The 25,951-nt window shown below is 38.8% G+C and overlaps 1 protein-coding gene across 5 annotated transcripts in view; it reads left to right on the top strand.

Annotated features, from left to right (window-relative positions):
- AP2A2 (adaptor related protein complex 2 subunit alpha 2) overlaps positions 1-23,000 on the top strand; it is a 44,382-nt gene extending 21,382 nt beyond the window's left edge. For 2 of the 5 annotated variants that reach the window (XM_088057440.1, XM_088057442.1), the window contains exons 4-23: positions 103-296; positions 2,241-2,370; positions 3,365-3,466; positions 4,800-4,908; positions 5,398-5,548; positions 5,946-6,114; positions 7,252-7,389; positions 8,612-8,794; positions 9,117-9,214; positions 9,390-9,621; positions 10,419-10,586; positions 12,494-12,657; positions 14,376-14,453; positions 15,351-15,433; positions 16,164-16,253; positions 17,049-17,172; positions 17,934-18,050; positions 18,227-18,296; positions 19,461-19,595; positions 20,341-23,000. In XM_088057440.1, coding sequence (XP_087913566.1) covers positions 103-296; positions 2,241-2,370; positions 3,365-3,466; positions 4,800-4,908; positions 5,398-5,548; positions 5,946-6,114; positions 7,252-7,389; positions 8,612-8,794; positions 9,117-9,214; positions 9,390-9,621; positions 10,419-10,586; positions 12,494-12,657; positions 14,376-14,453; positions 15,351-15,433; positions 16,164-16,253; positions 17,049-17,172; positions 17,934-18,050; positions 18,227-18,296; positions 19,461-19,595; positions 20,341-20,418 — 2,613 coding nt within the window. In that variant the 3' untranslated portion in view covers positions 20,419-23,000. The remainder of the gene's footprint in view (positions 1-102; positions 297-2,240; positions 2,371-3,364; positions 3,467-4,799; positions 4,909-5,397; positions 5,549-5,945; positions 6,115-7,251; positions 7,390-8,611; positions 8,795-9,116; positions 9,215-9,389; positions 9,622-10,418; positions 10,587-12,493; positions 12,658-14,375; positions 14,454-15,350; positions 15,434-16,163; positions 16,254-17,048; positions 17,173-17,933; positions 18,051-18,226; positions 18,297-19,460; positions 19,596-20,340) is intronic. The other 3 variants (XM_088057441.1, XM_014252057.2, XM_014252056.2) reach the window with 3 other exon arrangements.
- The last annotated feature ends 2,951 nt before the right edge of the window (positions 23,001-25,951 follow it).

Here is a 25,951-nt window from a genome sequence, read left to right as displayed (position 1 = left end):
CATATGCTATTGGAGAGAAGTGTATGTGTCACAGAAGTCATGTTTCCTGTTAATGCCACAATGAAGTCAGGTAAAATAGATTTTCCATTTTGTGACTCACAGGGCTATCTGTTCATCTCCGTGCTGGTGAACTCCAACAGCGAGCTCATTCGCCTGATAAACAATGCCATCAAGAATGACCTGGCCAGCCGGAACCCCACCTTCATGGGTCTTGCTCTGCACTGCATTGCCAACGTAGGCAGCCGGGAGATGGCAGAAGCATTTGCTGGAGAAATTCCCAAAATTCTTGTGGCTGGGTAGGTATGACATGCCTCTTTCAAATACACCATCAATAAACTTTTCAGCAACTTGGTTCCATTGCAGCACTTTAATCTGTGCATGGGATATACAGCCCTAGGCTTGCAGTATAGTGACAGTTCCAATAGCTGAAGGTGCTTTGACTTGCCTCAGTGTGGAGATGCTTGTAGGAGTGTAATACTCCATGGAAATAAAGACTTTCAGTGTCTTGAATAGGTTTTTACAGCCTTGTTGTGATCTGATTTTTGTTTTGGATTAATCTGTGGTACTGAATACTCCTGAAATGCATTTGTTTTACTTTACTTACCTCTCTTGATGAAAAAAGAAATAAATGAATCTCAATAGATGTTTATACTACAAGTTTTGTTGTAAACTGAAGTTCTTATGTAAATGTAAATGTACTGACTTCATAAGGAACACGATAATACTGATTTGTGATTTGTGAGTTTTCTTACTTCCTCTACTAGCCATGTACACAGCAATTTGTGTAAATGGCAAATAGTCACCACAAACTTCCTCACTTTGGTATAGCTGAAAGTTTCTAAACAGACCTGGCAAATGTCTGAAACTATAGTTAAGTCAGTGTAGAGTTTGACCTCTGATTGTAGTGCTAATTTATTTTGAGACTTAAAATGTCTGAGAGCAAACAGTGCATTTAAACTCTTATGGATATGAAATGTTTCAGAATATGCATGAATCATTTTATATCAAGTAACTGTCCTGCATTAATATAAAATTGACATGTGGTGTAAAAACTCTATTAATACTCTAAATGTCAGGCCACTGCCCTTGCCAGGTGCTGCTCTCCATGTAGCATAGTGGAGACAATACTGCGGTGATGAGTCATTGGGTTTTAATAAGATAACCTTAAAAAATTCCAAAAATCTCACTTGGTGTCACTATCCACAGACAGAACACAGCATCTTCAGGTCAGACTTGCTTAAATTTCAAGGTGTGTTTATGTTTTCTGAGATCATTCTTCAGGATCTCATTCTTTCTGCATTTCTAAGATAATATATATGAAATACATTGGTGTGCCTGTCCTGTGTAAGTGACCTGGGCAGAACTGAGCATTGTCAGTTACATTTGCAAATTCAGTGTAGCTCTCTTGGTTTAAACTTAAATGAGAGACGGGGAGGAATAGGTTAGTGGTTTTGTTTTGTGGTTTTTAACTGAGGTCCAACTTGATCTCATGGAAAACCGATAAAGTAATGAAGAATAGCTGGGCTGAACTTCTACTGGGGGTATAGAGGTTTCCGAACATTTAACCAAGATTGAACATTATAAGCTCTTAAAACTTTTATTGGTAGTGCTCTGTACATTTTATAGCTGTTGTCTATGCATCCCACAAAATGCTTAATCAACTACTTTGTGAAAAGGAGTTCACTGAACTAGAATAGTTGGATGCCACTCTTAAAATAGTCCATTTCTTTGTCAGCAGCAGGGATCGCAAGGTGAATGGATTTGTGGGTTGTGTGCTTGGTGACAGCCACCTTACATTCTAGTGGTAGGTGCTGAAGCTGTTGAGTAGTTCATGATTTCTATCTGACATGCAGGGCCTATCAGGAGATTGAGCTTTGGTCACATTGATAAGGTAATGTATCTGAACTGTCTGATTTCAGTCAGCCTGGAAGAACCTTGTTCTTGTGATCAGATGAGATGAACTTTCAGTTCTCAGAAAAAGATGTGAAATCTCATACCAAGTTGTAAAGAATCATTACATATGTCCAGTAGCCTCTATAATAGTTGAAAACTTGACTAATTAAACTTACTGGAAAAATTAAGAAGAACAAATACTTCAGCGTAAGAAGACTTCAGTGAACTGTTAAAAAGATAAAGCCTGGCCAAGGATGCTGAGTCAGTGTGAAATCTGGCATAAAGCTGTTCTGCACATATTGCTGTGCCTTAACCTCTGTATTTAAATCAGTATGTATGTCTTGCAGGGACACTATGGATAGTGTGAAGCAAAGTGCTGCTTTATGCTTGCTGCGTTTATACAGAACTTCTCCTGACCTTGTTCCCATGGGAGACTGGACGTCTCGAGTGGTTCATCTCCTCAATGACCAGCACTTGGTAAATCAGCTTCATTATGCTTCTTGGGTCTAGTGTGTATAGGGAATGATGTGACTTCTACTTTTAAATACACAATTTATTTCTTCTTGAGTCTTCCAAGCAAGTGGCTTGCTGTTGTCTTCAGGCTTTGGGAAGAAAATGGAGGGAGTTGTCCTTTTTTAGTTGCTGTACATATTAATTTTTAATAAAGCTTTGTTTACCTTTTCACTGTAGATAGAAGAATGGTATGTACAAGTTCTTATTTTCCTCTGGCTGTAAATAAATTAATCTTGTGCCTTGTTACGCTAAGTCACATTGCATAGGTGTAATATGAATTTTCCTAGGCCTTTTAAGATTAGATCTGCACTAAAAATTCAAGACTTGATTTGTGATTTGCTTAACTTTGTCCTAAGGTCATGTCCATGGCATTCTTTGATGCTTAAAAAATCGTATTACTTTAGAAAGTAGACTCTGGTTTTTTTTCCCCAGTCCAGTTATTTAATGAAAATAAGGCTAATAATATTGTGCTTCAACAGTAATGAGTGCTTTAGTCCGCAGTAGTAATATCCAGTGGTTGTTATACAAAGCCCTCTCCTCATGTTGGGTTGTAAGAATTCTTTCCTGGATGATCTGCTGCATTGAATTTCTTGTGCTTATGCTTCTCTTGTATAATAAGACAATTTGTGTCCAGACTTAATTTTAATACAGCTCTTTTATTTTAGATATACTATCCAAACATGAGACAAAGCTAATACAAAAAGTAGCATAAAATGCTCTGCAAGCATGGCAGTATCATGTTGTTGAAAATTCTGTTGGATTCTGCAGGTGTGTAATTAGTCTAGCTGCTAGCCAAAGAAAAGGTTTATTAGTGTAGAGCTTTGTAATGGGGAAAATTTATTTTTTCTTTTTGTATATTAAGAAACAGTTGAATTGAAAGGTGTTAACAGGCAGCATTGTAAACTGATACAAAACTGAACGTGGTTTTTTTTTTGTGTTTTGTTTTGTTTTTTCCTAGGGTGTGGTTACTGCAGCTACAAGTCTGATCACCACTTTGGCACAGAAGAACCCGGAAGAGTTTAAGACTTCAGTCTCCTTGGCAGTGTCTAGATTAAGCAGAGTGAGTCCAATGATGACCCTGATAATACTTCACTGTTGATTAATTTACTCAGCTTTCTAGATCAATTTAGCTTCCTGTTCAGCTTTCTAGGGTCAGATTAGTTTACTGTACCATTAAATGTGAAGATGTTTCAGTGTCACTTCATGTGTGTGCTTCAGGTAACCTCTTTAAATGCTTGCTGCTTACCAGGATAGAAGGCTGTATTGGCTTGCCCAAGCTTTCTTGGTTTAATCTCTGCTGTGCTCCAGGTAGTAATCCTCACTTTGTTACTGTAATACCAAAGAATAGTTGGATGAAAGACTGATTCTATAGACTTCACAAAAACCCCTCAAATATACAGACTGTAGCTTTAACTTTATCTAAGCTTCTTACAAGATGAATTGCCTTCCTGTTCCTTCTTTTGAGCTGCTGCTAAGTTAATAATCAGAAGCATCTGATAAATGTAAGTGATGTAGGGGGTTAAGCAGGGGCAGGGAGGAGTGGAGGGACATGTCTGTAAGTCAGCATTTCCATGCAGGAAAACTGATGTCACTGTTTTGTTTGATTTTGTTTTCCCCCTCCTTTTGGAAGGGTGTGCAAGACTAGGGATGCTACTACTTCACAAATGTATTTTACACCCAATTTTATGCAGTCTTATACCCAAATTTTTTGTAGGTCACAGTTTACTTTCTTTTCAAATATGAAGATTTTTTCTGATATTTAAAAGCAAGGGAGTGCTGAGAGAAGTGAAGGTCTGTTCTGTAATGGAGTAGTAAGAATTAGGTAGAATTATTTTGAGCAAAGCTAGTGCCAGACTCACGGTTTCCCTAGAGTAAAAGGGGTGAAAGAAGATCCCTATGAAGAGGGATAATCTAATCTAATCCGTATCACATTTCATTATGCATATAAACCTCTTCTCTGAATGTTGTCTCTTCTGCTTTGCTGTATGGATATTACTGAAGGTGTTGGTCCTTCTGCTCTAGATCAGTCTACCATAGCATCTTGTGCTTGAATTGCAGGCTCACCTATCATCAGCCACCAGATTATTGGCTGAATCTGTTTCTGAACAGAGAAAGTCAAGCTACTGGTTAAACAAGTAGTCTTTCAGAAGAAATTTCCTAGACTACTGTATCTGCAAAACTGGATTTCCATTACTAGCATTTACTGTGGTATACTCTTAGTATGATAGCTTGCACCTAATTAATCTACTGAACTAGACATTGCTAGTGACACAGTTTCTTAAGCTTCTGTTGGAGGTGACCTACAATGTTCTTTGAGTCTTTTTCTCAAATCAGTTAACTGATTGTGAATCAGTTAACTTCAGCAGCTGATGTGCTGGCTGTTTGTTTTACAGATTGTAACTTCTGCATCAACAGACCTTCAGGATTATACATACTACTTTGTTCCTGCTCCCTGGCTATCTGTGAAGCTTCTAAGGCTGTTACAGTGCTATCCACCTCCAGGTAATGCACAAATCACAGCATTGGTCATCTCTCTTCTGCAATACACTGGCTCCAAAATGCTACTGCACTGCAGTGTTACTATAGCTTAGAGTGCAAGCACATTGTCTTAAGGCAAAGATACTGAAGTTTGTACTTTTGAGTGTTTCTGGTAGCTTTAAGCTACTTGGCCTTTTGAATTATGTTGTGTTTAATTTTGAAAAAATGTCTAACCAGTGTGCATCTTACAAATCATTGGCAGCTGCCATTTTAACCAGTCATTAATATTATCAGCTATATTAAAGCCTTGAAGTGTCTTGTAGTGCAGATTGTGCTTGGCTTTTGTTCTCACCCAGAAGGACTGTGGCTTGGAATTCTTTTCCTGGGTGTGTTGGGGAGTGTTAATGTTTTTAATGTCTCTGAATAGTTTAGTTAATTTTGATTTAGCCAGGGGTTAGTAGGGGTTAGGGTTTGGAGCAAAATGAAGTTGTCCAATGGCTCTGTCTTCTCCAGAAGACCCCGCGGTACGTGGCCGTCTGACAGAATGCCTGGAAACCATCCTCAACAAAGCACAGGAGCCACCAAAGTCAAAGAAAGTGCAACACTCAAATGCGAAGAATGCTGTCCTGTTTGAGGCAATAAGCTTAATTATACATCATGACAGGTGAGCTGGGACAACACTTCTTTATCAGAGGGGTTTTTGGAGTGAAAAGCTGGGGCTTTGTCTTGAACCAGATGGGGGAGGGAGTGGAGGGGAAAAGGATACGAAGTTGCTTTTTGAATTGGACCACAACAACAGTAGTGCAACTGAACGGTGTTAATGAACTATGTAGCTTTGGGTTTTGCTGCTTCTTTATTTGATGTTTTGTATTGACCCCACTGCTCTAATCCAACAGAGATTATTTGCTCACAGTATCTGAATTAGCATTTCACTAGCAAAGAATTCTAGCAGACACTTTAAGGCATTTTAAGAATTTTCCACTGCAGAAATAGTATTCTGAATTGAGTGTTCTCAAACCTATTGCTTTTAACCCTTTCACTTTCTCTTCTGTTCTGTGCAGTGAGCCAAACCTACTAGTCCGTGCCTGTAACCAGCTAGGTCAGTTCTTGCAGCACCGAGAAACTAATTTGCGTTACCTAGCACTGGAAAGCATGTGCACGCTTGCCAGCTCTGAATTCTCACATGAGGCTGTGAAAACACACATAGAAACAGTTATCAATGCATTGAAGGTAAATATTGAAGTGTGTGGTCTGTTTTTGAGTGCTGTCTTCTCCCCTGCCTCAATGCCCTCTCCCCTGCTGCCCCAAGCTCCCTGTCCCCAATTAAGTTAATAATACTTAGGGACCAAATGAGTTATTCTTTGAAGTCTGCTTCAGTTTTTTACCTCAATCCAGCAAAATCTTGCTGTGCTGGCAGTTACAGAGGTCAGATTTAGTTGATTTCTGCATCTTGATGGTGAATCTGATACCTGTAGCTGTGTCCCCTGTAACACTGGTATCTGCTCAAGTGAAGGCTAAAGAGGAATAATTGTTTAAAAACATGCAATTTCAAAATTGAGAATGCTGGGAAGACAGTTTATTACTGTCTTGCTGGTAGTGGGCACTGTTCCTTCACTGTAGTAGCTTATGGGGAGTGGTAGAGCAGATCAGCTTGCACTGCAGAATTGTAAAAGACCAGAAACCAGAAAGACACGTTCCCAGGCCATGTTTATATGACAAAGAAGAAATCAAAAGAGTAAGACTGATTTGCATGTAAATTTACTTGCACACTTGAAAGTTTAAATGCTTTGTTTTCTTCCAAGTTTGTGCTGTGGCATATTTATACATTTGTCTAAGTTCAAAGTATGTATTTGTTCTAGCTGGACTTCAGTTGTTACAAGGCATGCCCAACACTAAACCTGCAGTTAGCTAAATGCTCCTTGGACTGGTAACAATTTAACAATTTCAGTCAGTTATGGTGCATTTATGGCCGCTAGTACCAGTTACTCAGTGCATAATGGACCACAGATTCAGTCACCCTACTCAGTTCAGTGTAATACTGAAGTGTTCTGTACAAACTCCATTCTTTCAGCACCTGCACTGATTTGAGTAAGTATGCTACAGAAACAAAACCTGATGATTTGAATTTTTGTGATAGTATTTAAAAGTAGGAAGCTGAGTCTCCACTGACCTCTTCCTAGGTGACTGAAAGCGAGAAATAGCATAGGAAAGTCACAGCTTATATAAAGGGTATATCTGAGCTCATTCTGCATCTCAAAAATTAATTTATTTTAATTTGACTGTATTATACTAAGTTTCATCTCTTAAGTTGCTTGTACTGAAATCAAAGATGGAATCATCTTGATCTTTGACTCTGTCTTTTTGCAGACTGAAAGAGATGTAAGTGTACGACAAAGAGCTGTTGATCTCCTGTATGCAATGTGTGACCGAAGCAATGCCCAGCAGATTGTGGCTGAAATGCTCAATTACCTGGAGACTGCTGATTATTCCATTAGAGAAGAAATTGTAAGCTATTGGTGTTTTTCTTAAATATTTGTTTCATAGCCAGATTTGGTACCATAAGTATCATTTATTGATTGGGATGCTGCGTAGTCTGTGATTGCTTTTCATGGTGGCTTAAAAAAAACTCAGGCAAAACTACTAAAACAAACAAAAAACTCCTAACTTTGTAGTCTAATAGCAAAAAATTTAGGTTAAACTAATCTAGGAGGCAGGGGGGAACCTTGGAAAGTTAAGAATTTTAAAAGCTGATTTTGATCCTGAGACAATGCATATAGAAAGCAAAGTGAATTTTATATGTAAGACAACACATTCTGTACCTTTGACGGTTAGATCCTACTCTAGTCAATTGTTGAATAGCTTCAAAAGTTAGTGGTAAATGCTTATTTGTAGGTAGAGCTTTGTATGCTCTGAGAATGTTCCGTCTAAGGGTTCACAAAATTACTAACTTATAATCAGCTAGGCGGTTCGATATCTGTCTCCTTTCTACCAGTAGGATAAAAGTTGAAATACTCAAACCTTTTTAGGATGGTAAACAAAACTTTTACTTACAGTAGTTATTTAGCTTAGTTAGGTGCTGAAGTCCCTTGGTTGGAGAAGTGAGTGTGGGATACAGTGTTAGTTGATTTACCTCTTGTGCTGTCTGGTTGCTGTTGGCAGTGTCCCCTGACTTGGCAGATAGTGAGGATTTCATTCTGTTCCCTTTTATTGACCTGTTCTTTTAGGAGTAGTAAAGGCAACTGATAGTAAATTGTGCGGGGTCTCCCCTGAAGCTGATTGTTTGCTTCAGGATGCAGGAAGCTGAGTATAGCCTGAAAAAGTGGGCTGTGCCTTGGTGACTATTTGCCTCTGCTATCTTGAGTTTCCTTTGGCCTTTTTTAGGGAGGTTTCCAGTTTCCTATTTGATCCTGTCTCAGTGGTAGTATAGATGGTGTTTTTATAGCAAACAAAAAATGTTCTATAAATTGCTCTTGATCACTTAGATACACAATTGGAAAGCCACTAAGATACAACATACTTGAATGCATTATGGGGAAAGGAATATGTACCTGGCAACTGCTGTATTCTGACACAGTATTTCAATGTTCTTTCACCTTGGCTGTGGGAACAAGTGAACAAGCTCATGCATCTGAAGCTGAGGCTTCTGGGCCAGTGTGGGGCATCACCAGGTGTCTACAACCCATAGTCAGAGCTAGCCAATTTTCTGTATCCTCTTTTGTGTGCTCAGGTTCTGAAGGTTGCAATTCTAGCTGAGAAGTACGCAGTGGATTACACCTGGTATGTGGATACAATCCTGAATCTGATTCGCATTGCTGGTGACTATGTCAGTGAAGAAGTGTGGTACCGAGTTATTCAGATTGTCATCAACAGGGATGATGTGCAAGGATATGCAGCAAAGACTGTTTTTGAGGTGAGAGTAACTGTTTCAATTCCCTTCCAAAACGAGCTAAGAATTAAGGAAGCACCACATGATGTAACAGGCAAAACTTAAGGAGTTCTGTCTGTCGTCAGAAGTCCACAGTGCTGCTAGGTGTGCTCTTAAGCAAGTAATACTCACACTAGAGTCTTCTGTGAAATTATACCACCCATCATATTTTTCTCATAAGTTCTCTGTAGTGCCTAGATCCATGGTCTGCTCTTGCAGGAAAGTAGATGAGAAAACTGGGAATGGAAGTGACAGAAGAGATGTTTTTTCCATACATTGCCAATGAATGTTTATTAATGTGTTACAGGCCCTTCAAGCTCCAGCATGCCATGAGAATCTTGTAAAAGTAGGTGGCTATATCTTGGGAGAATTTGGAAATCTGATAGCAGGTGATCCAAGATCAAGGTAAAACACCTTATAAAATACTGAATTGAAGGAGTAATGCTTTCTATAAAGAATTTAATTCCTAGCATTCTTAAAGGCTAGTTAACAAATCATTCAGCTCTTGCTAGTAATGCAATCATAAGGATTATCACATCTACAAAAACTGAACAAACTCTTTTTTTTCCCATACTTTAAGTCCCCTCATCCAGTTCAACTTGCTACATTCCAAGTTTCATCTGTGTAGTGTTCCTACCCGAGCTCTGCTTCTGTCTACCTACATCAAGTTTGTGAACCTGTTTCCAGAAATCAAAACTACAATTCAAGATGTGCTGCGCAGTGATAGTCAGCTAAAGAATGCTGATGTTGAACTGCAGCAGAGAGCTGTTGAGTATTTGAGGCTCAGTACTATTGCTAGTACTGATATATTGGTAGGTATAAAGATTTATTTTCTTCATTATGTAATACTCTGCTGTCAGCATGTGAAACTCAACTAAACCTTACCTGATTGCTCAGAAATCTCAGTGCAGGATTAAGGATTACAATGTGGGTGCTGGTTCTTTTAGTCTCCTTGATTCTGCTGTAGTAATCTGTAATTTAGAGCTAAATTCCAACTTGTTATTGCTGTAGTGGGACATAGGACCATTGAGACATGTTAATCTGGAGCAGAGAAGCCAGGGAAAGCTGGCATAATATAGGGTCCTAGAGGATTTAGATACCAAAAGGCTGGGGCTTTCTTTTGAGGACTTAATTGATGGTGGGCAGGAAAAATGTAATTTTTTTTCTCTTGAAGTTCAGTGATTTAACCTCTCAGGTCTGAGCAGAGCACTGCGCATTTGGTTTTGACATCTAATAAATGCTTAGGTCTGAGTAGAAACTTGAGTATTCTCTATGGTTTAAGTCTAGGTCTGCCTGACTTAAGGACCCTTAGGTCTGCTATGATCTAATTATTTAAATTTTCTTTTTTTTAATATCACTGTTTCAGAGAAGCAATATGCTCCTGTTTTCTTAACCAAGTGCTTTGGAAGGGCTTCAGAAAGTTTTAAAGAAATTTTTCTTTTAAAAAAGAGATCTATCCCTCACTACAAAACTGCATAATAATTTTCTGTGTGGGTAACTACTTCTGCTTTATGCAATCTATAAGGGTGTGTCTCTTCAAAGGCTCAGAGGCTGGTTTGGCTTTTTATCTGAAGTTTAACTAATACTTTTTTTTTTCCCCTATGGTAAGGCTACCGTGTTGGAAGAAATGCCTCCCTTTCCAGAGAGGGAATCTTCTATTTTGGCTAAACTGAAGAAGAAGAAAGGCCCAGGCACAGTTACTGACCTGGAAGAGATCAAAAAGGAGAGGAGCTCTGATATGAATGGAAGTGCTGAACCTGCCTCTGCCACTGATGTTGTGAGTTTAAAAGCTGTTATTTCACTAATTTAGATGGTATGCAAGTGAGAAAAGACTGGTTTCTTAAAGTGGCTTTTTTGGGGATTTAAAACCTTTCATATAAAACTTAAGGCTGTGGGTGTTTGCTATAAAGCAGGGGACATACAGCTGCTTTCCCCTCACTGCATGCTTGGATGCAATTTTCCTTTGGAAATCTTATGTAAGTGGGGATAAACTGTCTACAGCCTAAAAAAAACCCCTTGTACATTGTTATTTGAAAAGTAATTGGTGTTCACTTTAGAAATGTGGATTTCCTTGTTGGTGAAAGTGCACTGAGGGTGAGGTTATAAAATTAACATATTTCAAAGAGTTAACTTGAATTTCAGAGTATCAGTTGTTTTTTCTGCTTTGTCTAACATGTCATTTTGCATCTTGGTTTGGGTTATTGTTTTTAATAGAAGTGGACTACACTTTCCTTCACTGCAATGTCCTTAAATGAGTATAAAGTTGTTACTTTTTATTTGACAGTACTATTTGAGTTCAGTTATGCTAGACAAGTCCACATGTTTTTTTTTCCTTCTGAGTTGAAGCTTCTCATTTTATTGTCAGTAAGCTGGTAGTTATTTTTTCCCATAATGTAATACTTCTTTCTGGTTTTAATGCCTAGAATAACTTGTTATTAGATTTAAGATGCTGTAGAAGATTACCTAGAGAAGGAAATACTGCAGCATGCTCCCTGCCCAGTTCGTTAAAGCATAATAATTTACTACTTAGTCACTGCAGTGTATAAGAGTAGCTACTCCCAAGTGCAACAGTTTTGACTGGACAGAAATCTCTTTCCAGCAGAAGAGTTGCAAAATTTTTTTTGAATACCAAATTGAGGTGACTGGCAGTTAATACTGCATTATGCTTTTTGAACTTCATGTTATGGGTTGCAGCCATATAACAGACTGCACAGTGTTACCTTCACCAGTGGCTTTATCTGCTTTAGATTCCAAAAATGTTAGAAATTTTGGGTCCAACCTTTGTTTCTAGTAGGTCATAATGATTGGCTGCTTAAAGTCTTTTGCAAGGGAATTTTTCGTTATACTGTATGGAATATATGATAATTTGGAGTTGGCTTACAAAAACAAGATTTCAGATTGATCCAGACACATCTCATGAGTCGTCCTCAAATCTGGCGTAGTGGAAGCTGATAATGTCTAATACATGACCATTTTGGTTAACAGTCTATGCTTTGTTCTTGCATGCGACTTGGGCACATATACGCAGCCTCTGTTGCATGATTCTGTGTACTGGCTGCTTGATTTGTTCTGTTTGAGGGAAAAACAGTTTAAACATCTTATCTCTTCCTCTAGTGTTTGCAGCTTGAACTGGCTACAGGCTCTGCTTTTTTTTGCTGGTTGGGTTTACATTCTTTCTAAGATTTGCTAGGCTTCAGAAATCCAAGATTAAACTGACAGTCAGTTTTGAAGATGCTGTGATGACCTGTGGTTTAGGTTTGTGTAAAAGCCACTTGCTTTCTTGATGGATTCTTCATGAAAGAAAAGCAGCACATGAATTTTATTCCTTACAGTACTTACTTTGCCTTGAAACTGATGGGAAAAGAGAGGGAGGAAAAGCTGTCATCTTTGTCATCTTTCTTCTGCAGAACCAGATTTTAGATAGATGAATTTTGGTTTTGGTTTATTTAACAGTTAGATGGACATAACTCTCTTCACAGGAAAAAAAGAAAACCACATCTGTAAATGACCTTAAGTTGAAATTCAGCGTGGTAACTGCTGCATTTGTGAACCATTTTACAGTTATTCAAACCTTGATTTGGGGTGGGGAGAGGCACTTTACCATACCTTAGTTGTCTATGCAAACGAGACAGCTTTGTTGTAGTTTTGTTGCAGTGTAACACCAAAGTGTCTTGTCTTCCTTAGTCTACTCCTTCTCCATCGGCGGATCTGCTGGGTCTGGGTGCTGCCCCTGTCACCAATCCAGCTCCCCCACCTTCCTCTAGTGGTAGCCTGCTCGTGGATGTATTTTCAGATTCAGCTTCTGCAGTTGCACCTCTTGCTCCTGGTTCTGATGACAACTTTGCGAGGTAATTAAGTCACCCTGAAAGGAATTTGAAGGAGAATTTGTCTGTTAAAACAGGATTGAAGGAAAAACATAACTTCTGATTTTGTTCCAGCATATTGAGTGTATTCCTGGGTGGCGTTTTTGCAGCAAGAGAAATGTTCTTGGACACTCTGCTGGATGTGCTTTATTGAATCTCCTATCTCTCTTATAATGGAAAAACTGAGTCTGTAGTACTCAACCTGAGGATAATTGCCATACAGTAGTGTCTGGTTTTTCATGCTGGTTTTGTTTCATTAAATTAAGCTGCTTGTACATCTCCATACATCTTGAAGTGGGGATTATCTGTCCTGATATAAATACATTTATTTCTGTTTTCTTTTCATAAAGTATTCTTGTCTCTCCTCTTATGGCAAGCTGCTATTGAAACAGAGAGAGATGGATTGTATCCAGAGATACTGATCCCTAGATTTTAATGCTACACTTCAGTTGTTCTGCTACTGTCTGACAAAGGGGTGTGAAAAGGGGGATAAAGAACAAGTGGTTTTCTTTTTTTTTTTTTTTCAAAGGGGATTTGATACTACAGTTGCATTTGCAAGTGTAGTGTAGGTACAATGTGTTATTAACCCCATTAGTATTAAAAGCCCCTGCCTGCTCTCAAATGTTGTTTGGCTAAATTTTTGGGAATGAATGACATAAAATCACAGAATGTCTTTAAAATCAGCTGTCCTGCCGACAAGAATGTATTACTGTTGTCAAGGACTAAATTTTGAATGTTGGCACAACACATTTTCTAGGCATCTTAATATAAAATACATAATTAGGGAAACTGATCTGCCTGGATCATTGACATTTTCATCAAAATTTTATTCCAGGCAATGCATTGTTGCAGGTTTGCAGTGATTAATACTTGATACTGTGTTTCTCCTGGAAAGTCAGAAGTGATACTTGATCATACAACACAAAACCAGGACTTTAGGAAGCTACACAAGCTTGTTCATGCTTTTTGCTTTTTTTTTTAAGGGGGTAACTAAAGGAACCAATGCTAGTAGCTTCATAAGCAGATGTTACTTAAAAAGAGTTTTTATTTCTGCAGAAGAAAGTATAGCAATGCCCAACTCCTTGGTCTGTCTGTAGATGATGAAATGCTTCTCTAATTATACTGAGAAGCTGCTTTTTACAGTCTCCTGCCTCTTTTTAGTGCTGTTGTCACTTTTGTTTCTAATCTGTTGCTTGGGTAAGTCATTCTCTGTGTGCCTGTGTACTCTTGCCTATGCTTAATACTTGTATGTTTTTAGGAACTGATTGTGCACCTATCATTAGAAGGGTCGCTAAGGTTGATGAGGCCTCTGCTTTTAAACACACCTTTGTAGTAGTTAATATGCAGCTACCTTTTTGATTTTGAACTTAAACACTTTTGCTGTCACAGTTAAACACCTAAAAGGACTTGGTTCTCTAAGAGGTTTACCTTTACTGAACACCTTCAGCAGTCTTTGTGAAGAATTGCTGTTTTCTAATAGTTGGGGTGGGATGGGGGAGAGAAGTGGGGGAAAACATTGCCTAATGCCTAAAACCTTTCTAGGGTACTGAGCTAGGGCAGCTAATCAATTTCTCATGCATTAGGCTCAGCAGTGCCATTTTTGAGGAAGGAGGTAAAAGAAGTAACTAAGCTCTAAGCTGTCTTTACTAACTCCTGCTGTCTCTGTCGCTACTGCCTTTCTTCCTTTGTGCTGCCTGAACTAGCCCTGACCTGGCTTCATCTGAGGTAGTTTCTGAGGAACCAGCTGATACTGTGCATGATGCTGATGAGCTTTTTCACAAGTAAGCAATACTAAAACCTTGCAAGGCTGGGCAAAGTATTCAATTTCCAGAATAGAGTTAAAAAGCAAAACTATATTGTTCATTAACTTAATATCAGCAAAACTAGAGAAACATGTATTGTCAGACTTGTGACTAGAACACCTCTGTGGATGCTGTGGATTTTGTGACAGGCTCATGAATACACAGGTTAGAGTTGCCTTTACAAGTCAGTGCTATCACACACTGCTCTAAAATGAGGCAGTGCCAGTTGTATCTTAAGTTTCTGCAACTATTTGGAAATAAATAAAAAACAGAGTACTTGACAAAAGTACTGATATTTGGGAGTGTGTTTTAAGTGCCTTGTATGCAAAAGGCAGATGTTTGCTGACCACCTCTTCTACTTTTAAGTGAATGGTGATAGAAAGGACTGAGATCACTGGAGAATGGGCTTCCTCTCTCAAAATGGAAAAAGTACATCTCTCAGTTGGCTTAGGTGATACAGAATTGATAAGGAGGGTTTTTTTCTTTCAGGTTTAAGTAGTCAAAGCTTCAAACTTTGCAATTGTGCACCAACCTAATGAGTTTCAGAAGTCCTCAAGACTGATAAAAAAACCCCTAATCTGTTGCCTGGTCCTTTATTAGACAGTGTGTGTGTATATAGCATATTGTGGTTTCCTTCAGTTTCTCAGACATCCTATCAAATAAAAGTGTCAGTTCTTTTAGTGTCCTACAAGTGGTGGTTCTGGTTGTGAAAGTGTCTTTTCTAACTCTGCAGTTTTCTGCAAAGGCCTCTCTCACAGATTGATGCATTCTAGGTTAACCGCAATCTTCATCCTCTGTGTAAACCCTGATTTTTGTGGTTCTAAATATTGTTTAATGTGGCTCAATTTAAAACATGTTTTCCCTCTCTTCCCCTAGGTTTGTGTGTAAAAATAATGGAGTCTTATTTGAAAATCAGTTGCTACAAATCGGTTTGAAGTCTGAATTTCGACAGAACCTGGGTAAGATCTGTTGTGTCGTGGTTGGCTGTTGCATTATCAATCACAATGCCAGCATGGTATTCTAGACAGGACTCCCTTTTCAGCTACTGAAGAGGGAAGTAGCTTTATAGGCATAAACATTTTTACAACTCCCACTGTTGTGCATCCGTGGCTTTTGTGTGGGTTCTTGTTTCCTTTAATTTTTTGATTGCTTTGGTAGCTGATATAAATAGGAATGTTAAGCTCCAGCTCTTGCTGCCTGATTGTATGGCTGGTGCAGACAGGTTTATAAAGGATCATTCTGCTCAAAATTTATATCTTGCAGTATGGTTTATTGTAATGATATAAGACACAAGACAGATCAGATTGAATGCACAAGATACTGGAACCATCTAGAAAAGAGATGGGGTTTGAATACAGGCTAGCAATAGAATTGCTTGCTTCTCCTTTTCTGTTAAACTCTTGGTGCCATAGTAGCATCTTAACAAAATTTTCCAGCAATTGAAAACTTCCGCTGATGATTTAACTGCCTGTGTGACCACTACTGTAGGAGAGATCTAATGGAATGGCTTGGTTAAATCACTGCATTTTGAACTGTGAATGTCTTGGTGAGATAAACCATGTAAGCCGTATTTTGTTCTTAAAAGTGGTTTTAAGGAAAGGTAGAAAATGTGTTAGGGAATTAAAGCACGAGTAGTTCAATGCGATTAGATGGCCTAGAAATTCTGATGTCTTGTTCTTCTCTTTCCAGGACGTATGTTCATATTCTATGGTAATAAGACATCAACACAGTTCTTGAATTTTACTCCAACAGTAATCTGCTCAGATGACCTTCAGTCAAATATCCTTAAATGTAGTAGCATGTGTCTGTTCTTATTAGGTTTTTGTGGTTTATTGCTGCACAATATAATAAATCTGTTGGTTCAAGGCACGGTGTCCTTGAACATGAAGAAATGAGAAACTTGTCGATATCTCTCTAAAGTTCTTGTGGAAAGAAAAGTGTTGAGCAGGGATGAAAGATTCTTTCCTCAAAGCCCTGGTTATAAAATTTTACTTCTGAAATGACAAGAAATTAAGCTGAATAAATATGTATTGGAACTGTAGCTTTCACCACTGACATGAAGTAGCAGAAGTAGAAATGTGTCCTTTGAGTACTGCATTAGCAGATAACCTTAAACTTGAAAAGGAGATGGAATACATGTGTTCCAAGATAGTGGTACTTCAAAATAAGATCTTAATTCATGGATGGTCCTTAATGCTTGGTATTGCAAATTTAGGATTTCTGTGAGATTAAGTAGTCAGGCTTGTTTGACTCAAGGCATCTCTGTCATGTTCAAAATAGTCCTGTGGCTTTTATTGTGAAGTCTCTGTGCCTCCACACCTTTTTAAGGGCATCTTTCTTTAAGAATATACAATTAACTGAGAATTTTCAGAGTTACTGCTTGTAGATATGTCAATATAAAAAAAACCTCAACCCCGACAAACTCTTTTCTTGTACAAAAACTGAGCTTTAAATGTTCAGTAGCACAAAGAGAATGAGTGAAAACCTGATGCTAATTCCTCATAGAGCTTATTGGAAGATTTATATTTTTTTAAATTGTTAGTTTGTTGTCTGTTTCCTTAACTACTTTTCTATGCCTGAATCTTCAGACAAAACCTGTTGACCCCACAGTGGATGGAGGTGCACAGGTTCAGCAGGTTGTGAACATTGAATGTGTGTCAGACTTCATGGAAGCTCCCATCCTGAACATTCAGTTCAGGTAAAACAAAGGATTCATATGTTAGTGAATTAATTAGATGAAAGATGTTAAATTTGGCATGACCCTGTGACTGAATGCAAAATACGGACACACAAAGCTCTCTTGGGTAGACAGCTTGAAAATTTGATCTGTTTGAGCTTTAAGGTGCTAGGGAGAATCTGCTTGGAACAATGTGGTTTAAAACCCCAGCCAAACCAAACGGTTGAGAAGCAGCTACTGATAAAATGTCTCCATGACTTCTGTGTCAGTTATCTATATAAAACAGCAGTCTTTCTGTTTGCTTAAGAAATCTTGACAGGAATATACGCAGTAACTTCTCCCTTCTGGAAACCAAGAACATTTCTGCAAATAACTTGGCCTGGAAGTATATGCAACCAGAAATAGAATCTTGTTCTGTCCACTCAACATCAGCTCAGTTTTATAAAATCCTGAGTTCTGGGCTACATGTTGTTATTCTAGTCTAAACTGGTTTTTATTGGTATGTTTTCACAGGGGTATATTTTCACCCCTTAGGGTGCTATATCTAGAAGAGTAAACCTATGCTAAAATTGAGAGAACCTTATCAACAGTTCTGCCAATTTATGTTCAATCTAAGCAGAGAAAATAAATTTATTTAACAGTGGATTGAAACTGTGTATTAGAAATGTCATGTGCAGTTGATGGATTTTAATCATAAACATTTCCTCAATTGCTTGGTTGATTTCTGCTGACACATTGCTGAGGCTGCCACATGCACTGTGGTTTTTCTATTTCGTCTGCAGGTACGGTGGAACATTTCAAAATCTTTCGGTAAAATTACCCATCACTCTGAATAAATTTTTCCAGCCAACAGAGATGTCTTCTCAAGACTTTTTTCAGCGTTGGAAGCAGCTGAGCAAGTAAGACTTTGCACTTGGGGCTCTTGTGGTGGGCGAGGGAAGAGAAAGGTATATTGTGAGTGTAACTGATGCAGTGCCTCATCCCACACTAAATCCTGTAAGCCATGAGCTCTCCCAGTAGAATTAATTGCTATTGGAAATGCTGTTCATAATGTATGTCTTGCCTTGTCTTGCAGTCCAAAACAGGAAGTACAGAATATCTTTAAAGCAAAGCACCCAATGGATGCAGAGATTACGAAAGCAAAGGTGGGTGGTGGTGTGATATTTTTAATTCATAGTGTACCAGGGCAGTGGCAGGTCATGTTTTAACCTCAGCTGGCAACTAAGCACCACACAGCCATTTGCTCACTCTCCCCCAGAGGGGTGGGGCAGAGAATAAGAAGGGTAAAAGTGAGAAAATGTGTGGGTTGAGGTAAAGAGAGTTCAGTCGGTAAAGAAAAGGCATGCACACAAGCAAAGCAAAGGCTTAATTCAGTGCTTCCCACTGGCAGGGAGGTGTTTGGCCATCCCCAAGGCAGCAGGGCTCCATAAGGTGTAACAGTTACTTGGGAAGACAAAACAACATCACTGTGAACATCCTCCCATTTTTTCTTTTCCCGGCCTTATGTGCTCGGCCAGCACATCTTACAGAAAGGGATATCCCACCGTTCAGTTGTCCTGGCTGTGTCCTGTCCCAGCTCCTTGTGCATCCCCAGCTTCCTCACTGATGGAGTGGGGAGAAGAAAAGACCTTGGCTCTGTGTAACTCCTGCTCAGTGATAACTAAAACATCCCTGTGCTAGCAGCTGTTTTCAGCAGAAATCTAAAACACAGCCCCTTACTGCTAAGAGGAAAATTAACTTTATTGCAGCCCAAATTAGCATGTGGTATAAGCAGACTTTGTGCTTTTTTGTTTAAACAGCAGTTGGATCATCCATTGAAAATGTGAGTCCATGCTATGTGATAGATTGTGGCAGTGCTGAGTTGGACAGTTTCTAGCTGTGGTCTGAATTAGATGCAGCCTACAGTAGCAGCTGGAGACCTGAAGCTGTTTAAGAAAGCACCAATTCACTGCTTAAAACTAAACTGGAAGATAGTTCAAGCCTTAATTTATACTTGAGTACTGGTTAGAAAAGGTGAAACTGACTCTTTGGCTGCCCTTAGGCAAAACAGAAGTGACTGTGTAAGACAGGAATGGCTGTATCAAAACCAGGGGAGACTGATGTTAAATCTTAACTTCCTTCTCAGTTGCTTTTGAAAAGCCTTATTTACAGAACAGCTCATTTATCAGCATCAGCTGTCAAAAATTTGTAGTAATGAATTTGTCTTGAAGACTTAAGACTTGTTTTGCTATTTGATGGTGACTGTTTGGGTATACTTTGTATTTGTATCCTCCTCTGCCCACATTAAATGTTCTGTGTTTCTTTCACAGATAATTGGATTTGGATCAGCGTTGCTTGAGGAGGTAGATCCCAATCCTGCTAACTTTGTTGGTGCTGGTATCATACACACAAAAACCACTCAGATTGGATGCTTGCTGCGCCTTGAACCCAACCTCCAGGCACAGGTATCTGTGTAACCATCTCCAGCTTAGATATAAGTTCTTGTTTGAACTAAGTATCTCTGTGTATCTGAAATTCTTAAAATATTTAAAAATCACTATTGCAATTAGCTCCTTATGACTGCAGACTCCAACAAGAAATTAAATTTTAGCAGCTGGTCCTGGCCCAGCTGGGTAAGCTTCTTCTTCAGAGCCATTCTCTTTCCTCTTGGAAGAGATGGTTATATTCCAGATTGTCGTGTGCTCTTTGGACCAGGTTAAGCATGCTTCCTTTTGCTATTTTGAATTTGTAAAAGAGTAATTTGCTAAAAGAGAAAGCGTAAGTGAGTATAATGTTAAGAGTATTTTTACTAAAGCTTTTTTGACAGAGGTGTTATCAAAATTAACTAAGGATTAAAAATAAGGTTTCAGTGGCTATGTCTTCTGTTCTCTGAAGAAGTGGTTGTCCAGGGTCTTTAGACTTTTGACAGCATTTGCTCCTCTTTAACAGATTTTCTGGACAACACCTTTCTGTTAAACCCAAAAAATACTTGAGTAAGAGTAATTCTCAACAAGGGTTTGAAGATAGGATTGGTTCAGCCAGTAGTTTGTAAAAGCTGTGTTGCTGGGTAGCTCCCTCTGAGTATTTTGAGATCTTTTTCCTACCAAAGCTTACAAAGCAAGTAAGAGGTAACTGTTAGTTTTCACTGTTGACTGTGCATTCCTTTAACGCCAAACTGTTTAAAAAGTATTATTTTATGTTCTTTTTCAGATGTATAGGCTCACACTACGAACAAGTAAAGAAGCTGTATCTCAGAGATTATGTGAATTGCTGTCAGAACAGTTTTAATATTAACCATGTCAGTTTTGGTTTTTCCACTTATATCACTGTCATCATACTGCAAATAAATGTCTTGTACATCACTGTCTGAGTACTGCAATGTTAACCAATACCAGCTCCCTGCCTTAATAGGACTTGACCCTTGTTTGAAATTAAGACTATAAAATGTACAGTACAGGGAAGTGACTTTTTCCATTAAAAATGGCTTTTAGTGTGTTACACAAAGGGTGGGAGGGCTGTCTTTTGCTCCTTTTTTTGCAGAGGTCAGGCTTTTAAACTTGTTGAAGGGAAATTGTTTTAGTTGTGGCAATCAAGGATTTCAGCTGAAAATAGCTCAAAAACCTTCTGCTTCAGTACCTTTAAGAGATACTTCCTCTGCTCTGAGCTGAAAGAAACCGATTTACTGCTGCTCAGGAAGGTTAATTCCCATGTTAATGTAGAATCAAAACTTTGTAAAGTTGAACATTGCCGCAAGTTGTCTAATGGATGGAAGGGCAGATTTGAAGATGTGTTTGAATCTGATTAAAGTAAACAATTATGTTGTGTCACCAATCTTTGTATTTGAAAAATGCCACAGGACCAGAGTCTTAAAAGTATTAATCTTGTAATATTTTACATCTTAATGTTTTCTGATATTTGGATTGCACACAAAAACTATTCTTAATCCTTCTGCTTATCTCTGTTAATGAGGTGAGCCTCTCTGGTAGGGGGTGAATGAGTATATACTTGTTTGTTGTTTCTCAGTGAAGTTAAACATTCTGTTTGCCATCAGACTTCACAAGTCCTAATGATGTGATACAATTAACTGCAGAAAACTGCAGTATTGTATAAAAGAAGTAGGAAGAAATGGGCCCTTGAAGGGCTGTAAGGCATGCACTCTTAGGCAAAAATGTCGTTGTAATCAGTATCTTTTCCCCAGTGTACATTAATGTTCAGACTCAAGAGGTTGAATAACTGATATCTAAGCAGTTTCCTTCCTGTCAGTGGTAAAAATGTCCAACACGGTGTAGAAAACTTCTATTGAAAGTATTAGACCCAAAAATGTTCATCTTTTCTAGTGGTTTTTACAGCCAAAGTCTTTGTTCCTTGCTTCACATCAAACTCTTTGCAGCCTCTCTGCAGAAGTCAGTGGACAGAAGTTTTGGCTCATGCTCCTCAAGCCTTGAGGTGTGCAACAGAGGCTGCTAAACCAAAGCAGGTGAGGTGGCCCAGTTAGAAACCCTGGGCTGGTGTCAGCAAGAGCTACAGATTGCGGTGAACAAAATCAGCTCCTGCTGACAGGAGAAGGGAACCTCAGGTCAAGATTTCCTCATGGCCATTGAAGGGAAGCCTGGGACTGCTGTGTCAAAACACATACAGACAAGTGTGCCCAGGAAATGAAGGTGTTGAGTCATGGTGGTGACACTGAAAATACATTTAAATGAGGCTGCTGTCATGCTGCCCAGTGCTCAACAGGGGACAGGATTCTCCATGATTGAGTGTGCCTTGCTTTTTTGTCTCCAGTGCTTTGAGATTAAATGATACAACTGGGAGGTTATCACTTGGTTTGGCCAAAAGTTCCTGCTTGTACTTGAGTAAAAGTGAAAAATGAGGAACAAAGGTTTGGCTGTGATGTATGGATTTTGGGGGATATGTTTTGTTTTTCCAAAAATAGCTGGTAACTATGGATATTAAAGCTGAAAACTTGGCAAAGACCTGTTTTTTTGCAAAAGTTCTCTTGAACAATTGGCGCCTTTAAGGCCTTTCACATTCTTCTTACTTAAGACTCTTTAATCATAAGTATTGTCATTGAAAATCTTGGTGAGGGGTTCCTGCAGTCAGGTTGGGCAGTTGGCAAATACTGATGGAATACCTTTTGTTTTCTCCTCTTGATGCTCTGTGTCTCATTATTAGTCCTGTTATGTTAACCATGCTCTTGGCTGCTGTGTTAAAATCTGATGTGCTGAACTAAAGGAGTCTTAGCAAAGACAGAGGAGGAGGTTCTGTTTTGTATTTTCCAAATCCTGTTGTATATCTGTCCCTCTGAAAAATGTTCTGTGCCCTCATTAAAGGACACCTTGAGACACTGCACTACTTTATTTCACTTTGCTTTGGTTCAAATGTGCTAAAATGTGCATTAAAATGTGGGAAGGAGGGGGGGTAAGGGAAAGTGTCTTTTCAGTGGTGACTGTGTTAAGCTTATGACTGTTCACTCTTTGTATTAAATGTCAGCTCAATGAAGCCATGAGCAGAAAAGTGAACAAATTAAAGACAAATACTTGATTTTATTTTTTTTGTGAATGATGGTTAACTTACCAGTGATGTATCCTGTCAAGCAGACAAAGTAATTTCTGCAGTAAACAGTGTTATTGTTTTTAAGTGCAGTATTTTCAGGCATTGACATGTGAAAATAACTGAATAGCAAAACAGGTAGCATATGTTCATTCTTGACCTACACTCCAGTATGTAACATTTATGGTGATTGTCTTATTTGTATAAAACAAAGTTCTGTCAAATTAAGTGGAGAATTTTCATATAGAAGACTATATATTAGACTATATTCATCAGAAGAACATATTAAGATTAAATAAATGATTAGAACAGTGATGAAACTGTCCTTTTTTTGTCTGGGAGCATGAAGATGTAAAAAATATTCTCATGAAATGGTTGTTGTGGAACACAATTGCTGTGATTATTTTATGAGAAGTACTGGTGGGTTCGTTCACTGGAGCCTTACCTGGACTACAGATTTCTGCTGTCCCAGTGAGTGATTTTGTTTGTGTTTGGTTACAAGTTATAAATACTCTATTTTTAAAAAGACCCAGATGTAAAAATCTTTCTCCCTTGAGTGTTTAACAACAGTAAGTACATGAGCAGTATTTGGTGCAGTAAACTCGTCCTAATAGTGGTGTAGGATTGAGGCTGGGCTGAACACACCTGTATTGCATGCAGGGTTGATGGCACTGTAGAAGAAGAGTAATCTAAACTGCTAAATAACCTCATTTAAGCTTTAAATGTATGCTTCACATTCTTCCCTTACACTTGCTAAAAGGGAAAACAGAGCACTCTGAGCTTTTGTGCAGTCATACATCTTTTTCTTAAATGACTTTCAAACAAAGTAAAGATTGTCTATAGTGGCAGCAAGTAGAAATCACTTGTGAGTGAATCATTTGTATCCTGTTAGGTGCATGTGGGCTTTGATTTCTTGCAGAGAAAAGCCCTCAGCTACCAGCTTTATCCCAAAGCTGCTCCATGTGTGTGTTAGTTATGTTCCTAGAAATGTCCCACCACACTAAGGGTGCTTGTGGAAACCTCACCATTCACTTTTGGGTCATGTAGCACCTTGTTTTCCAACCCTGTCATCTGTGGATGATGAGCACACATGCTGTGTCCACCCTCAAAGGCAAGGAACAGGTCACTTCCCTTCTCCCAGTGAAGTAGTGGGCTCTTCCACAGTTCCAAGTTGACTGAACCTAATAGACTATTCTTCAGTTAAAACAGTTCTGGTTAAAATAATTTTTCAGGTCAAATAAGGAGAAAGAAATTAGCAAATTCAGTTCCTTCTATTTTATTTGAACATCTAATTTCTGTTACTGCCCAATGCATGGGCCAAGTTTTAGCCTCTGGTTAAATAAATCACTCTGAGCAAGGCCAAACAGTTTCTTGTCTTCCATGAACCTATTCTCTATTTCTGTGCCTGTTCTTTTCTGCTCTGTACCCCACCCTGCTCTTGATCAGGAATAATTTATCTGGTAATTCCACTGGTAGTCCAGGCAGCTGCTCAGGCAGCCTGACAGGAAGGATGTCCTGTGTAATCAGTACAAGAGAACCCAGCAATGAGCTGTGGCAGGATTAACTCGTGATCAGGGTTTAATTACAACAAATGTTATCTGCAGCCATCAGGTCTGGCTAGTGTGTGCAACTGTCAAAGTTACACACACAGCCACTAAATACAATTATTTCTGTGGTGAGCCTTCTTCCAGGGTTATCTGGGTCTTGGCATGGTAGTTGAAATTGCTTCTTAAGAAGTTCAAGTGGCCTACAGCAGCCACATGCTGTGGTGACCGTCATCTTCTCAACATCCAGCCTGTGTGGAAAGGAGGCAGAATCAGTTGGCATTCATTTTACAGCATTTTAGTCTCACAGTTTTTCAAGTATATGAACTTCTTTCTTTCCTATGGAGGGAGGTTTAAAGAAAAGAGCACAGCTCTCAGGTGAACGGCTCTGTCAACTGCAGGACTACAGTGTGGGAAATCACTCCATTTTAAGTTCTCATGATGCAGAAACTGGTGTACTGACCTGCTGCCTTCTGTTTAGAACAGGATAGGTCCTTTCCAGCTCAGGATAGTCTGATTCTATGATCTCATCTGTTAGGCCTCAGACATCACTGGAAAACTAATAGAATTTGATTCTCCTGGTCTTTTTTAGGCCTTTTGAATATTTGTAAAGTGTCCAGGGATTAAATTTGTTAAAGCTGTGCCCTGGACCACTTAGAGTTTAGAAAAGGTCTCCTGCAGATGCTGAATTGCGTGTGTTCCTTTTGCAGTTCACAGAGGAACAAAAATCCCTTTCTCCCTCTGAACAGTTAGTGCTGGAATCTGAGGCGGTGGCTGTATGATGCCAGTTCTGGTTGTGAGGTCAGGTAATAAGGTAGAAGACTTGCACATAATTGCTGGATTCACAGTAACAGAGCACAGGCAGATGAAGTGAGAGCTTGAATAGGCAGGTAAGGATTTAGTCTGTCCTTACAGTACTACAGTTCTTAGGCTGTTGATTCCTGACTGTGTTCAGCCTCCTGCTGGTCTTGGTTCTGCCCTTGTCAGTGAGAAACTCTATCAATAACAGGCCAGAACTCAGGTAGGGGAAAAAGAGTTAAGGAAAAAACACTTTTTGGAAAAACTTCTTTTGAAGCAGAGAAAAGTTTTCTTGGTTTCAGTTAAAACTGGGTTTTAACCACAACTTTCTTGGCAATTGAGACAAACCTTGGCTCTAAAATTTGACAGCCCTTTTGTCAACTCTCAGGGTACAAAGTTAGTCACTCCGTTTTCAAAATGCTGGGGGGACACTTAAATGTGCTTTGAAAGGGACAATTTTTAGCATCAGGATTAATTTAAATTAGTTCCTGCAAAACTTCATTGCTTTCCATTCTTGAACATTGTATTGGCTTGGACTGTTGGGAATGTAATTTTTTTCGCACCCAATAACTGAACTGTAATACTGCTGCACTCTTTTACTTGTATTGAAACCTTGATTTCCTGTCAGATTTTCCTAATGGGCAGTAGATCTCCACAGGCTCAGATAGCACCCCTGTAATTATAACATACACCTGAATTACACTATTAGGAGCATGCTATGAGATAACTGAAGTGACATTACTTACCTTAGATGAAATTTCCTATTTTACTGTCTTAGCTATTTGAAATAGGTATAGTCTAAACCACTTTTTCAGTCTTTAAAAAGGAAACACAAAACCAAAACCCCAACCATCAAAACAACAAAAAAGCCCTCCAAACCTGCAGCATTGATGTCTGGCTTTTTTTAAAAACAAAACAACAAAAACTTA

The sequence above is a fragment of the Pseudopodoces humilis genome, chromosome 7 (assembly GCF_049639895.1).
Source record: "Pseudopodoces humilis isolate 2021_Gansu_Grassland_sample_001 chromosome 7, ASM4963989v1, whole genome shotgun sequence".
Lineage (NCBI taxonomy): Eukaryota > Metazoa > Chordata > Aves > Passeriformes > Paridae > Pseudopodoces > Pseudopodoces humilis.
Note: the sequence above shows the minus strand (reverse complement) of the source record. Positions and strands in the feature narration are given on the sequence as shown.